We start from the raw sequence: 16758 nt of genomic DNA on the forward strand, positions 1-16758 counted from the left end.
TCCGTTTATTTCAGATGCCACTGAGGAAGAGGCTCTGGAAATGGCTCCAGTGCTGGTGAACGGTTCTCCCAAGCTACCTCGCCTGCCGATGCCCAGCGCTCTGGACCACGAGTCTTTTGACATCACGCTCCACCGCAAAGACTCCGAGGGCTTTGGCTTCGTCATCCTCACCTCCAAGAGTAAACCGCCGTACGGAGGTGAGAGTCTGGTCTTTTAAATTCTACATCAATAATTTAAGATTTTCCTTTCTGAGCACAGATTTTCTTTATGAGCAAATTCTATTTATTTTATTTTTTTTTATGATTTTGGTCCTTCTTCAAGGTTTACTTGTGCAAAGTGGATGAGACCACAATAACTTCATTTTTCATAAAATCATTAAGAAAATGCAGCAGTAAATACACATCAAAGACAATAGGAGAAAGTCAATGGTAATGGTAAATGGACTTGTAATTGTACAGCCTTCCAACCACTCGAGCCCTTTTACACTACATGTCAGTCACCCATTTACACCCATTCACTGATGGCAGGAGCTACCATAATATGGTATAATAACGGACTATCTAACCATTCATACCCATTCATTCACTGCTGGGGGAGCAATTTAAGTTTTAAGTGTGTTGCCCAAGGACAAATCGATATGAACTTACAAAGCCGGGGATGGAACCGCTGATCCTCTGATTGAGCCACAGAAAGACTCATTCAGACCTTAATTTCCTGTCGTCAAGAAATAATATAAAACAGTTTGTAGCAGTTTGGTTTAAACTAGACAGTTATATGAAGATGCTTAATATTGGTAAAGAAGAAGAATGTGACTCACCAGGGTTTCTGTTAGCTGCTTTGTATTTTTTGTTATAATCCAACATTGATGTGTTTGTTTGTTTTTTAGCTTATACATATTCTTGAAGACATTAAACAGATTTTAGTTAAACCAGAACAAAGCTGCGGAGTCTACCATTATGTTGGCTTTCTAGATACATTTCAAGGTTTTTTTCTCAACGCCCACTCTATCTGTGTCTCTATGTTTCATTTTTCACTTCATATCTACCTCATTTCAGTTATTCCTCACAAAATTGGCCGTATCATTGACGGCAGCCCAACCGACCGCTGCGGCCTGCTGCACGTCGGAGATCGTATCTCGGCGGTCAACGGGCGCTCCATCATTGAGCTCTCTCACAACGACATTGTGCAGCTCATCAAGGAAGCCGGCAGTGTTGTCACCCTCACTGTGGTTCCTGAGGACGGTGAGTGTCTCTGGGTTATTATAGGGGTATGTTGGTCCTGTGATCAAGTCGGTCCAATTCCATTTTTAAACTTAATTGTCTGCAAGGGGGAAATTAGTTTTGCAGCCATCAAACCAATCAACATAAAAAAAGATATGAATATTTTAGTATCAGTATTAAGAATTTAGTTCTTAATTGAGGTATTCCAAAATTGAAAAAGTTGGCCCTTGTTCCTCTGAAAGGATTGAGTGAATTAAAATAAATTAAGAAACGACATCACTTTAATGCTAGTGCATAATCTAAGTCTCATGATTCCTCTTAGATAATTAAATGATGAACTTTTCTTTAGCTTAAAATGAATATGTTGCAGAAGGATTCTATATACTGTATTATCATTTTTAACACTGATCGCCCTAATGTCAAAATTCCTTTTAGAATACAAGGGCCCTCCATCTGGAGCCAGTTCAGCTAAACAGAGTCCAGCTCTCCAGCACAGAGCCGTCGGACAAAGGTCCACGCTGCAGGATGAACGGTAAGAATCTACTCTCACTCCAAAGGATGGCATAAAAAGAAAACAAAGATTTTAGTCATTAGAGGAAAACAGCTTTTGTAACAGTCGATTTCAACTCTAACTAACTAAACTGTGACTACATTAACCAACCCACCCATTGCAATGAAATGAAAGAAAGTCAATTTTTGAACGTACTGAGAAAACTACTGTGCTGCCTTTATGTTTTTATTTCGAAAATTGGAACGGCCAACTTCTCCTTCTTCACTGCTGGTGCTGACTTAAAACTCGCAACCCCTCTTATGCCCTGAGGAGGGTGTTCACCGAAAGGAATTGCAACTAGAACCTCCTCTAAAATTGAAAATAAATGGTTATGGTTATGGTAATATTAATAGAATGTTATTTGCCACAACTAATTCTTATGAAGCCACAAAAAAAAAATGATCCTCTTTTATTCGACATAACATGAAATAAAGTGTGTGTATGTGGCGGAGGGAGGGTTGCCCTCAGAGCAAACGACTAGAGATAATGTCTCTCAACAAAGACGGCGGTGTAGTAAACACAAACAGATAATAATGTGTACAGTATAAAACATACAGGCCTACAGAACAATACAGCATACTAATTAAAATATCCACACATGAAAGAAGCAGCCCCTATTTAATATCCAGCGTTAAATTAGATTTTTTTAGTTTTGCATAATGGCTTTTTGTGTTTGTGGCCTGCAGCGTTCTGTTGACAGCATGTGTTACTGCAGTAATACATCTGTTTGTTTTAGTTACAACCTGGACCTGGAAGACAAAAGGGATGGAGTCAACTGGTCTGAACACAAAACTCTTCCACTTAGTGAGCAGGGAACAATGTGTGTGACAGGACCCAACCAGGTAAGAAAATCCTCCTATACCTTCCACTATATTTTAATTTCAGGCACACTTTTTTTTTTTACATAATACTCATAAAAGCTCTGATCTTTATGCACCCAGTTCAAAACACATTAAGCTCTTCATTGTTCGATACAATGCAATGAGTTCATTCATACTGCGTTCATTGGGTTTAAATTCTGGAAGCACTTCTGTTCTTCTAAATTTCTACTATTATTATTTCACCATCTATTTAGTCATTCAACTTCTTCCACATTTTCCAATGTAGAAACATAATTCAAGTTTCTACATTGGTAGAAACTCAAGTCAAAGATTCTTTGATTCAATGAGGACATCATTGCTATTACTTTTATCATTCCTACCTTTCATACTTTAATGAATATGCCACATTTTCTGAACTCGAATGAACAAAATGTTCAGATTGAAACATTCTTTCCACACATGGAAAAAGAATGTAGTAGGATGGTCAATTGTACTGTTGCCAGTGCGACGGTTGCAGCAGACTTTACTTGCGTATAAACGAAACAGGCTTACGCCGAGTTGCAGACTCACTGATGTGAAATTTTGCAGTAACGACAAAAACTAGCAGTGGAGTAGTTACATTATGGAACACATTCTTTTCACATCGTAGGAAAGCAACACTACAGAAAGAACAAACTGACTAATACAACGATCTGTAACCAGTGTAGCATTGAAGCATGGTGGAATTATGCATTCTATTTCTACGGTTCCACATCTTTCATACATTCTGGGTATCATTCAACTTTTAGATCCTATTAAAACTTTTTTTTTACAGATTTTTAAATTAGTTTGTATTTAATGGAATGTTCAGAAACAGAGTGTGTGAGTGAGTGGAGAAGAGCTGTAAAACCTTCCAAAAAGTGATCTTAAATTAGTTTTCAGTCCAATAATCGTCACTCCTCAAACAAAATTTAGCTTCAAAGCGTAGGGGAAATTTGTGCTCTTTCATACAATGTTGTCGTGGAAGCTAACAGACTTTAGTCCGAAAGTGACAGAAGTGTCGAAAAGCTGCTGCTTTGACTCACATGAAAACTGAGACCAGAGATTTCTGGAGAAAAGCGGACAGTGCCAATTTTCTAATTTGCTCTCATTCTCAATTTTTTTACCACACAAAGAAAAAATCTGCATCAACATCGGCAGAGTCTTTTTTTTTTTTCATGATAATATTTAATGTTGTTTGGACTTAAAGTTTTGATAGCAAAAAGCAGGGGTTTGAGAGGTGCGCCTCAATTTAATTTCCATGAAATTAACTGTCTGACCCACAGCAGTTGCCATCACCATGGCAATCAAACTCTTCAGAAATTGCCTTCTCCAATTATAGTTCAATATGTTAATGTTACTTTCCAATCAATATAAACAAAGAATGAAGCCATTCAAAGAAAGATCATTAATTACATTTCTCCAGACTCCATGAGACACGACTTTATGCTGAACAAATACAGACGATTAACAAACAGTCAATCATTAAAACAGAAAGGGCTTCAACGACATATTCAATCGAAGGAAAACTGCGCCTTGAACAAAAAAAAATGATCACAGAATTTATTAATGAAGCCCAATCTATATTTTCTCTCATGTATATGTTTCGTGCATGAGAGCGTGAATGTTGCTGCGTGTCTTTTGTTTGTCTGTATGTGCGTGTATTAATGAGTGGTATCTTTATGCTCTGTAGGGCTGTCTGACGGTGGAGCTAGAGAGGGGCCCCAGGGGCTTCGGCTTTAGCCTGCGAGGAGGAACAGAGTACAACATGGGCCTGTACATCCTGAGACTGGCTGAGGATGGACCTGCTCAGCTGGATGGAAGGATCCATGTGAGTGCTCCTTTCAGTAAAATGTCCATAACCTTTTTTTTTTTTATTATCCTTTTCAAAAAGTTTGTCATTTCTACTCTGAACAGAGGAATACTTTTTTTTATAGTTATTGTTGGAACAAACTGAAAAAAATTGACAATCTGAGAGACTTAAAAGTTCTACTTGTTGATATTTTTATCTTGTTTTTTTTTAACATTTTGTTCCAATGAACCCCTTAATCTGTGGAAAGTTTGAGTTGCCACTGTGGACAGATTATACTTCATCAAAACGTATAAATCTCTACTTTGTTACGCCCAACAATACTCGGTATAGGATGGAGAGAGCTACATATTGCCAATTTATTGCTATTCTTAGAATCTCAACAGAGGTTTGGGGCTGAAAGTGTAGAGTTTGCCTTCAGGGTGCTACAATAACAGGTCACGGGGTCATTAACATCTAAGGTCGTTATCCCCACGGGTTCATGATTTTGTTTACAGTAGTGCATTGAAAATAGAATGTCAAGATGATGCATCTTGTGTGCACAGTTGAGGAAAGCACGTGAAATTTCTTCACATTTAGATTGTGGTGGGGGGCTACAAGAAAGGTCAGAGTGGTCACCACAATCATTGAGATTAATTCTCAAATGTTGAGAGCATTTAGCCAGTAATGTTGATATCTATCTATCTATCTATCTATCTATCTATCTATCTATCTATCTATCTATCTATCTATCTATCTATCTATCTATCTATCTATCTATCTATCTATCTATCTATCTATCTATCTATCTATCTATCTATCTCATTTATCCAACTATCCATCCTTGTTTAGTGCCCCTGTTTATGACCCTGAACATTTCCAAGAGCTTCACACTGTAACCTACCCTTTAGATTTTTCTGTTTGTGGACGAGGTTCAGTATTATTAGAATTATCCCCATGGAGATGAAATTATCACACCATTATTATTATTATGAGAGGGGTGATGGTTCAGTGAGGGAGCAGAATGGAAGCTCCCGGTGGAAATCAATCTTAGTCTTGCCAGACTGTGATCTCTGGGCATAGCTTTGCCCATCCAAGGGTGGAGAGGAATGTCAACACTGGTTCCACCCTAACAGACTGACATGTTTACACGCTTTATCATGAGTTATTTTGTCAACTCCAATAATAGAGGATACCTCCAGGGTATTACAAGGCCATGTGTGTGTGTGACATGCATTTTGAGATGCTTTGATGTGTACAGTATGTGTGTGAAAGCATACCACCTCTGTATGTTTGAGTGAAAGTGCGAATGCATGCACAGCGGAGTATGCTAAGCTTTTATTGGATGCGTTTCTGTTTAATAATTTCATTTTTTCTGTGTTACTGACAGGTTGGAGATGAGATCGTGGAGATTAACGGGGAGCCGGCACGCGGCATTTCCCACACACGGGCTATTGAACTGATCCAGGCCGGAGGAAGCAAAGTGGTCCTGCTGCTCAGACCTGGGGCGGGCCTGGCTCAAGATGGCAGTACGTATTCTATACACACAGTTTATTCAATGATAGTTTCAATTTACAGTACAGAGACCAATTCAAATTTTCTTGTGAACTTGTAGTTTACCCTTTGATTAATACTGCCTTGTTCCTGGAAAGTTATTGCTCAATTCAAAGCCTATTTTGGGACAATATGAAGGATAGTATAGTAGACAATATTAGCACTTTGTTGACTTAATTCAATTTAAAAGCATAATTTATTAATGACATATAATCCACTTTGTTCTGAGAAGTATTTTCAGGGTTTTCATTATAAACTCCTTAAAGGAATCGACTTGAAAATAAAGGCATTAACTTTTTGCAGAGAGTTTGACAAGAAGATTGATATCACCCTCATAATTGCCTGTTGAGTATGAAACTACAGCTAGCAGACTTTTAGCTTAGCATAAAATTGAAAGCAGTAGGAAACAACAAGCCTGGCTTTGTCCAAACAGTTGAACATTTTTCATCGGAGCAATGACTCCCTGGTCGCCTAGCAACTACACCTACAGGACTCCAAGAAGTCACTGCACACCAGAAAGAAAGATGGCCATGTTGCTTTTTCTTGTCTCTTTGTACAACAAAACAAAAAAGATACATGTTTTTTTTTTATCCTCATAGCTGCTACTAGCTACATTTAGTTACATTCAGACAGAGCCAGGTTTCCTGTCTTGAGGCTAAGCTAAGCCAACCATTCCCTGGCTGAAGCTTATACTTAGAGCAGAGATATGAGAGTGGTACTATTCTTTTCATCTAACTCTTTGCTAATTTTTTTCTTTTTTTAAAAATACAAAATATCAATCTATCACAGCCCATTGTCGTTAGCAGGGCGTCAACTACCGACGCTTTGTCAAGCCCCTTGGCGTCTGATACCGTAGCACGAGGCACCTTTAGCGTCTGTCTGAGAAAACCCTGAATTCAATAACCTACAATGCAAACAGTGTGATGACTAAGTATAATGACAAAAAAATGCAAGCAGGGCAGGATGTACGGGCAGGTGCGTGGGTCAAACAAACACAGTACAACCAGGAAACCGGTGTGACAGACCGGGTTTTGTGTGTCCCACAGTGTTGTTGCGTTATTTTAAAGTTACGCTAGTGATGTTTGTGACGTGTTTTCTGCACGTGATGTTACATTGTTTACATATATTTATTTTATTTAAAGCCAAACCATAATGTTTTTACACGCTCGGCTACAAAGTGGCATCAAGGGATTCGACCAAGTGGGGATGTGAATGTGTTGACTATTCCCATAAATTCTACAGGATTTTATTCATAATGAAGTAGTAAACATGGATTGTTTTAATTAACTTTTATAATAAAACTTAAGTTAGAACCTGTGTTAGATTTATTTACTAGATTTGTTTACAGGGAGGGGACAGCGACAGTAGATAAGTACATGTTGAATCCATAAATCCTACCATTGAGCTAATGATAATGACTCCATTGATTTGTTAATTGCTGGAGCCTACTTTGGAATGCTGCCCGTATCGACTTGAATGTACTTTCTTTATTGACTTTTTTATTTATTCATCAAATCTAACTAACCATCTGCTTGATTTTGGCTCTTCTTCTCTTGCCCCTGATGCAGGTAGTACCACTTCATCTACTGTGTGCTACTACACTGAACATCAACACTAACATCTTCACTGCTTTTACTGGCCTCTTCTCTTTTACCTTGGTAACTCTTCTTTTTCTCACACATGTTAACCTCTCAGTATAATCAGTTTTCTTCCTCCTTTTATCTCAAAATTTCCGTATTTTGTGTGTGAACTAATAATATCCATGTGCCCATATGGTGTCTCCATGTAAAAATGTGTGTTTCTCTTTCAGGTCAACATGATCAAAAACCCATTTCACCCACAGGCTACTCCGGAGAGGTGTTTTACTCTAATACATCACCCCTCTCCCCTCCATATCCCACCGGGGCTTCCATCTACACTAACTCTCCCTTCTCAAGCAAACTGAAACATTCCCACAGCTTGAGCAGCATCTCTCCACGAGGCCACCGGCCCCGCAGCACCAGGGCTTTAAGCTCAGTGGAGGAGAGTGGCGAGTGGGTAGACAAGGAGGTAGAAAGGCCTTCTCCCGCCTCCCCAGAACATATGAACTTCTACAAGAGGACCAGGCCCACGAAAGACCCCAGAGAGCTAAGCAGCCCAAAGAAAACAGGGGAGACGTTTCCTAAAGCCAAAGAGCAACATCACAGACCCATAAAGACAGAGAGTCTGGCACAGGAAGAAACACTGAGCAGGAACAGGATGTCTCAGACACAGACAAAAACAGGATCCACAAGCCCTCGGAAGTCTCCTCAAGCTGGACAGCCAGTGGCTTCGACACTGCGGCTTGCAGAGCATCAACAAGGCCCTCAGAGGAGATTAAAAGACTCTTCCAGCAGGGAGAGCTTGGATCATGAGACGAAAAACGGCAAAGGGGGGAACCTTGAGATCAGGAGGCATTCACAAAGACGGGAGATGGAAGGGAGAGTAGATCAACCCAGGCCTAGCCGTGAGCAGGAAAGTTTCAAAAGAAGGGGTGCAGAGGAGTCTCACTACAACAGAACATCTCCTCATACAGTCAGAGAGGGCGAGAAAGGTACAGGTAAAGACTCAGGGCAGAGAGATGCTAATGGGAAGTACAAACCAACAGAAGACAGGAGTACAAGTAAAGAAACCATCAAGAAAAGAGAATCTCTGTTATATTTGAAAGAAATGTGGGGTAGCAAAGGTTCTATTGTTCCGCCAAGAGAGGCAAAAGCAAGAGATAGATTTTCTTACTCCAAAGAAGCCAGTGGTAGGGAAGACTTTGGGGCCTCTGTAAACAGCTCTCCAGGGACCCCGCAGAGCCCAAAGGGACCTATTAGCCCCGTCCTTTGGAAAGTGCCCAGCTCAGTCAAAATCCTCTCCAAGGAAGAGGTCCTCCGTGACCCTTTGTGATAGAATAGTACGAATATTTAAGAGCACCCTCAGCGGATTGTTTTTCTGAGTTCTTCCATAAAAACAGAGAAGTGCGACATGGTGCACACTTTTATTACCTTTTGGACCATGTCCGCCTACGTCTTTTAGGTCTTTTTCGGGGAGTCTTGTGACGTCACGTGATGGCATGTAGCAGCTCTCCTCCGCCTTGTCCGCTGCTTCAGCCTCTTGGACGTGGGACTTGAGCATGTGCGGCATGCTCGGGGGCCTTGCCAGACGAGACATTTTGAAATGTGAATATAATGTGCCAATCCTGGGAGCCTCCTGTGGAACGACGACGACCAACAGCGCTTCACCCATTACAATGCAATGACCCATATGCAAAGAAAAAGGCCTCTCGCCTGTAGTATACACCAAGTGTGACTGTCATCTCGGGTTTAATTTCGCTCTCGGCCTCATTGTGGGATAATTTGACTCTCTTTTTTTTTTTTTTTTTTTTTTTTTCAGAAACGTTTGCTCAACTGCATGCAGTCGATCCTTCTGTTTGTTTTTCTGCACGTGTTCTGCACATCTCCGAGGATGATCCCTGTTTCTCTTTTATGGTTCTCATTCTCAACACCAGGCAGATTTCTAATACAATCCAGCAAGCGTTCACTTTACCCGGGGACTCTAGACTGTTCTATGGTTATAGACATGACTCTCCTCCGTTCAAACAGTATCATTAAAAAGACCAGAAACTTGTGGTTTGAGATCTTGTTTACCATGTGTATGATAACCAACCAGTGTGTAATTTATTGAGACGATAGATTAATATGTGTATATGTAGCTGTACCAAGCCATTCCACATTTTGATAGAGACTTCAAAGATTTGTCCCATGTTATCTGATCTTTCACCTCTGTATTTCAGTGGTAAGAATTACCATGGATCTTGTAGTTCATGAAATGTATAGGTAACGTGCAAACCGCTATACCAAATGTTTGCAATCGCTCAAAACGTGTCTCATTGTGAAATAATATACATATATATTTGAATGTGTCATGTTTTGCAGATTCTAACTTTTAAATATCTATTGAAATTCCATTGCACTGCATCTGCCCTCGTAGCATAACAGAATGACCATGAGTTGTATTTAATTTGTGATGCTGACTTGCTACCAATGCCATTTTATTATTATTGTTATTGTTATTTTATAAAGCTATATCAGTTTTTCTAAAAAAAAGAAGAAGAAAAAGATTCACTATTTAAGGCCGAAATGGCAATATATGTAATAATGTGCAAGTTCTGAGTCATGTCCCTGATGGTTTTACATTTGCAGAGTACTGGAAAAAGAAAAATGAGGGTTTTAAATAGTATGTATTTGTCAATCCTGCTGACAGGGTAGCTTGAAGGATAATGGAGCTTAGAGAGCGATGTGGTGGTTAACCGAGATATAAAGCATGCTGATGATGTAAGACAGGTATACAGAGATCCAAACTTCTTACTGATTTTTAGGGGGGTTTAGCTGATGAGATAAACAATTGGTTCCAAGTGTGGGCTCAATGAAAATGAGACATGGTCAAATTTTACAGTTACATCCTATTTTTTTTTCTATTTTTTTAACCTTCTGCTATAAAATCAGAGAAAATTAAATATATCCAACATACCTGCTAATACGATTTATGAGATTAAGACATATTCAGATGAGCTCAGGGAACACAGTATAGTAGCAAACGTGTGATAAAGGCAGTGTCAGTGGTGGTCGAATGATGGTTATGGTCTGTGGTTGACTGTGATAAGAGCCTGTGATTGTATAAGGGAGTTTTCAGGTTTAAAAAAATAAAATAAACGAGGACGCGCTATGAGCCAATCCGTGGTAGTTTTTTGTGCAATAGTGATAGTGGTTGGTTGAATGGGTAAATCCAACCCTGAGTGTTAGGTACAGGCAGTTCAGTCTGGTGAGTCAGATAATGCCCTGTTTATTGTATGACCCCTGCACTGTTGTACTCCTTTATGCTTTTATTTTGACCGTGTTTTTTTTTTTTTTTTTTTTTTTGTTTAAATCTCATCTCTGTATCATACTGTGGCCTTGCATCGCTTCATTAGAAAAACAATCCTTGTGGTATCTTCTACATGCTGTAGGAACAGTAGATGTAAATGTTTGTACATTGTACAGCACCTTTATAAATACTTGATGAGTGCTCTTTCGGGGGGGGAAAAAAAAATAGAGGTATATTAAATCGCTCCATTATTTTTTTATGTAAAGAAAGAGAAAATATTCAAATACGAATTTAAAAGGATAGACTATGACCTTGACATGGTGTTCCGTTCATGCACTGAAAAATAAAGTTTTACTGAAAACACCCTTTGGACTTCTTTCCATCTATCCATCCATTATCCTCCACTTATCCGGGGCCTTGTCGTGGTGGGAGAAGGCTTAGCAGGGTATTCCAGTCGTCCCTCTCCTCAGCAACATCTTCCAGCTCTTCCTGGGGGAACCCGAGATGTTCCCATGCCAGCAGGATATATAATCCCTCCAGCGGTGTTCTGGGTCTACCGGGGGCCTCTTAACAGTTGGACATGCCCAGAAAAAAGAGAGGTGTCCATGAGGCATCCTGATCAGATGCCCCCACCATTTATGAATATGTCCCCTGAGATACTTGATCTCCTTTGCTTGGGGCAGTGACTCACTCCCAACAGTAGGCTCCATCCACCACTTTCTGGCTGAGAACCATGGCCTCAAACATTCAGATACTGACCCTCATCCAGAAGCATTGCACGCTGAGGGTCACGGTCTGATGGCGCCAACAGAACCACATCATCTGCATAGAGCAGAAACGCAATTCTGAGGTCCCCAAAGCGGACACTCCCCCCTCGGCTGCGCCTTGATATCCTGTCCAAGAAAATCACAAATGAAATCGATGACAAGAGACAACCCTGGTGGAGGCAAACATTTACTAGAAACATGTTTGACTTTGTGCCGGGTATAAGGACACAGCTCTTTGTTTGGTTACGCAAGGACCGGCTCGTAGCAACGGTCCTGTTACCCCATATTCCCTCTGTACCCCACAAAAGACTTCCCAGAGGGGGACCCGGTTGTAAGCCTTCTCAAAGTTCATAAAACAAATGTAGACTGGATGGGTAAATTCCGATGACCCCTCCTACAGCCCTGCAAGGGGAAAAGAGCTGTTCCACTTTTCCATGGCGAGGACGGAATCTGCTTTCCTCCTCCTGGATATGAGTTTCCATAATTTGTCAAAGCCTCCTTTCCAGCACTGTGGAATAAACTTTCCTAGGTAGCTCTTGTACTGAAAATAAAATACACATGAATTATACATTTTTAATTAAAACCAAGCCATTCTATTACTGTCATAATTGTTAACAGAGTAATCATTTAGGTGTCACATTTAGATTCATTTGTTTCTCGCTGCAGTCCAACAATACGGTGGTCTAACATGACAAAGCGGCATAAGCCCCTGTTACTATGGCAGATTTCCAGTTGTCATGGTAGCCGACTGCTTTTCTCGACAGAGCTCGGAGAGAGCCTCACTGCACGAAGAAGATGCATTTTCATTTACAAGAGAAAGCTGAGAGGCATCCTATGCCATGCGTGCGTCACGACCATTAAAGATCCATATTTCAAAAGCAGCGATGATTTATGGGGCCTTTTTTTTTCTTTAATGAGAACACATATGAAGCTGAAAGACATGACTGAACGGCACATACTGAATAAGAAGGAGGTGTAATAGCGAAACATTAAAGCTGTTTGTCAAATTCTCTACAGCACATATTTGTTCTTGTCAGTTGTAGTAGCAGTTGTAGTTTTTGTTAATCAAAGTTGTATTAGCTGCAGGGAACTTCTAAATCAAAGTTCCTTTGAAATTATGAACATTTAAACCATCCATCCATCTTCCATAACCGCTTATCCAGTTAAGGGTCGCGGGGGTGCTGGAGCCGATCTCAAGGCAGGGTTCACCCTGGACAGGTCGCCAGCCTATCACAGGGCTACATATATAGACAGACAACCACTCACACTCACATCCACACCTACGGGCAATTTAGAGTCATCAATTAACCTAAGCTGCATGTCTTTGGACTGTGGGAGGAAGCCGGAGAACCCGGAGAGAACCCACGCTGACACGGGGAGAACATGCAAACCGCACACAGAAGGTTGTCCAGCCCGGGAATTGAACCCAGGCTCCTCTTGCTGTGAGGCGACCACCGTGCAGCCCACATTTAAACCAAGGATTTATTTTTTAACCTTTTAACCTTAAGCTCTTAATATGCATGGGCGATGGTCTTCTGCAGTGCTTTCCATTAAATTCACGCCTGAGATTCTTGTGCTACCAGCGGTACAGTCGTTCTGAATGCTTCATTAATGAAGAAGAACAACGTATCTGTGAATGACTGCTGTGACCCCTCAGCACTTCCATCGCGTTAGTGACCTCACTTTGACCCCGGTTTGAATGAAAGCGGCCCAGTCATTCAGAACTCGATACGGCCGTAGAAGAGCAGCCTAATAGCTGCAGAACGACTGGTAATTGCATGTGATGTGATAATTGACTTCAAGTGCTTAAAAATGACTGAGAGTTTATGGTCTATTTCAGGAACGGGGCATGAAATGATGTGTGGAACTGGATTGCACTGACTATTTTATAGCGGAGGTAAATGTTCTGCAAAGAGCTATTGTCTTTGACCCTTCTTCTTTTTTTTCAGGAAATTGCCAGTGTTTTCAGAAATACAGCTTCCGAAGAAGATCTGAGGTTTAAGCTTCTGCTCCCAATTGTTTTTATCGCCTGCTTCTGTCTGAATCCAATGACATTCTGTTGAATTCACTTGGAACAGAAGATCAGATAGTGGTCTGATTTTGTTAGAAAACATTATCCATTTCTTTGTTTCGGACTTTGCAAACATAAACTAAAATGGTAAGAAGCAAATGCTGATATCTGTAGCTTGGATTTATTGAAAGTTATAGGTGTTAGTAGGCATAAATAAATAAGTCATCTTATGCACATTTGTAACATAACCCGCAATCCTTCACCTTTTTTCCATTCACAATCAAATGCACATACAGAGCATATTTTTTGTGTTTCAAACTGGTGCAGTACTTATGGGCAATGCTAATCTGTCAAATGGCTTGAGTTACGGTTGTGCAAAATACTTTTTTGTACCTGTCTGCATAATCAAGCAGGAACCGCTGCACTGAATCACGTTTCCAACAGGAAGTAAACAACAGCATATGATTTTTGCATCATGATTATCCTGCCTTCATGCGTCACAGCTTTTGGGGTTTTGATGCAGTAGTTCATGTTTCACACCACTAGATGTCACGACTTACAGTGAAGTGTTCAGTGCGCATGGTTAAAGAAGTGCACGCATCAATTCAGATGTGAATAACATGTCTTGACTTAATTAATCATTCTAATCGGGCATTAGACACTGTTGAGGTAAACTTAAGTCATATGAAGACTTTTCGACACACAGTTTCAAAGGGGAAAAAAGTTCTCATGAATGAGGCCCTTTGTATGGTACCATCCGTCATGTCATAGATAGATATATATATATATATATATATATATATATATATATATATATATATATATATGTGTGTGTGTGTAATGATATAAAGTAGGTGTGGAGTGTAATGATATAAAGTATGAGTGGAGTGAAATGTTGCCACCCTGCTACTCTTTACATCACATCCTTGGTATGTCTGAGCGTGAGAACAGCAGGTGAGCTAAACAGCAGTGGACAGATGTTAACATGTGGGTGGCAGCCTCTTTTTTCTCGTTATCGGACATGAAGAGAAGCAGACGCATTCTTCTACAGTTCGGTTGGTGAGGAAGGGAGGTGTCTTAATCTTTCACAGATTAAGACGGTGTGTCTGGTCAGAGATAAGAAGAGCAGGCCATGCCACGGCTCTGCGAGGCTTTGAAAAGGAGAAGTTGCTCGCCAGAGAAGCATTTATCACCAACTAATACTGCTTTTTGATCGCCTTTAAAGGGCATGAGGTGCACCACACAGGTTTTTACAGGTCACTTTTTATAGACTTTTACATCAGGTTGAGTTTGCAGACCAGTGAGGTCACAGTCTTCTTTTAATATCCCACTTTCTAGTGATTTAGTGTGATTTAGTGTGGCGTTACCTCACTTGTTCATTGACTTTGTTTTCAGGTTTCCATGCAATCTCTGTTTCTTAGGCAACGCTGGGTGGAGGACGGACACGGCCCCTGTCAACAAACTAGTATGAGCTCCCTGGAAGTTACCCAAGTGCGTGTCTGTGAGGCAATGAGGCGCAGACACCCTTTTGCTGAAGAAAACTCTGGAATCTCAAACATTAACCCAAACCTCAGAAAAACAGACTGGGACTCTGTATTGTGGTCTAAACTGCTGTGACAAACATACGTCTCCTCACCATCACAATCCCTGATTCATTGTCTTGTTTATTTGTTTGATTGTTATTATATGTAGCAATAGTAGTTAAAGTAATATTATTATCATTTTCTAAGGTTGCATGGTTTAAAATTGTAGTATTCTAATATGTAGCATGTTCCCTCGGTGAGACTTTAAAAAGAGTGTACGTCTCTAGCTGAATAGAATAGAATAAAATAAAATAGAACAGAACAGAATAGAACAGAACAGAACAGAACAGAACAGAACAGAACAGAACAGAACAGAACAAAACAGAACAGAACAGAATAGAACAACACAGAACAGAACAGAATAGAACAGAACAAAACAGAACAGAACAGAATATAATAGAACAGAACAGAACAGAATAGAACAGAATATAATAGAACAAAACAGAACAGAACAGAACAGAATATAATAGAACAGAACAGAACAGAACAGAACAGAACAGAATAGAACAGAACAGAACAGAACAGAACAGAACAGAATAGAACAGAATATAATAGAACAAAACAGAACAGAACAGAATAGAACAGAACAGAACAGAATAGAACAGAATATAATAGAACAGAACAGAACAGAACAGAATAGAACAGAATATAATAGAACAAAACAGAACAGAACAGAACAGAACAGAACAGAACAGAACAGAACAGAATATAATAGAACAAAACAGAACAGAACAGAACAGAATATAATAGAACAGAACAGAACAGAACAGAATATAATAGAACAGAACAGAACAGAACAGAACAGAACAGAACAGAACAGAACAGAACAGAACAGAACAGAATATAATAGAACAGAACAGAACAGACCAGAACAGAATATAATAGAACAGAACAGACCAGAACAGAATATAATAGAAGATATTGGATGAAGGTTCCCCCCTTGGATGACCCGGAGAGGGAATACCCTTTTTTTTTCCAGAACACACCCATAGTTTCCAAAAGTTGTCTTTGCAACACTTGGGGAGACGTCTCCTCCTCTAATGGGAGCTGGGACAACTGAGCGGCTCGTACTGGTGGACATACTGGGAGTTTGTGTTTATTGATTACTGGTTACCAAAACAACTCTCACGTCTTTTTCAACCATCAGATGTTTGATGAAATATGTTTTCGATTATATTTTGCTCTGAAACTTCTGTCTGTGCCTGCTGTCTCTCCAGACGTCAAGATAGACTTTTAAAATATGAAACTTCCTGTTGGCTTTTCAGAATAAGACAAGTGTTTTTGCCAGATAGAAACAGGTAGATAAGAAATAAAACAATTAAAAAAACATTAAAAAAAACTTAAATCCAATCAACCCTATAGGAATGCAAGACGACATACAGGTAGCTAATGTAATATATATATATATATATATATATATATATATATATATATATATATATATATATATTACATTATAATGCTAATGTAATATATATATATATATATATATTACATTAGCTACCTGTATGTCGTCTTGCTAGATAAGAAATAAAACAATTAAAAAAACATTAAAAAAAACTTAAATCCAATCAAC

The 16758-nt window shown here is 39.7% G+C and overlaps 1 protein-coding gene across 1 annotated transcript in view; it reads left to right on the forward strand.

Annotated features, from left to right (window-relative positions):
* LOC129105829 (membrane-associated guanylate kinase, WW and PDZ domain-containing protein 3) overlaps nt 1–8865 on the forward strand; it is a 124861-nt gene extending 115996 nt beyond the window's left edge. Inside the window, exons 16-22 of the mRNA XM_054617036.1 lie at nt 15–197; nt 1056–1241; nt 1656–1752; nt 2507–2612; nt 4303–4440; nt 5789–5927; nt 7763–8865. Coding sequence (XP_054473011.1) covers nt 15–197; nt 1056–1241; nt 1656–1752; nt 2507–2612; nt 4303–4440; nt 5789–5927; nt 7763–8865 — 1952 coding nt within the window. The remainder of the gene's footprint in view (nt 1–14; nt 198–1055; nt 1242–1655; nt 1753–2506; nt 2613–4302; nt 4441–5788; nt 5928–7762) is intronic.
* The last annotated feature ends 7893 nt before the right edge of the window (nt 8866–16758 follow it).

This window comes from Anoplopoma fimbria, chromosome 17 (genome assembly GCF_027596085.1).
Source record: "Anoplopoma fimbria isolate UVic2021 breed Golden Eagle Sablefish chromosome 17, Afim_UVic_2022, whole genome shotgun sequence".
NCBI lineage: Eukaryota > Metazoa > Chordata > Actinopteri > Perciformes > Anoplopomatidae > Anoplopoma > Anoplopoma fimbria.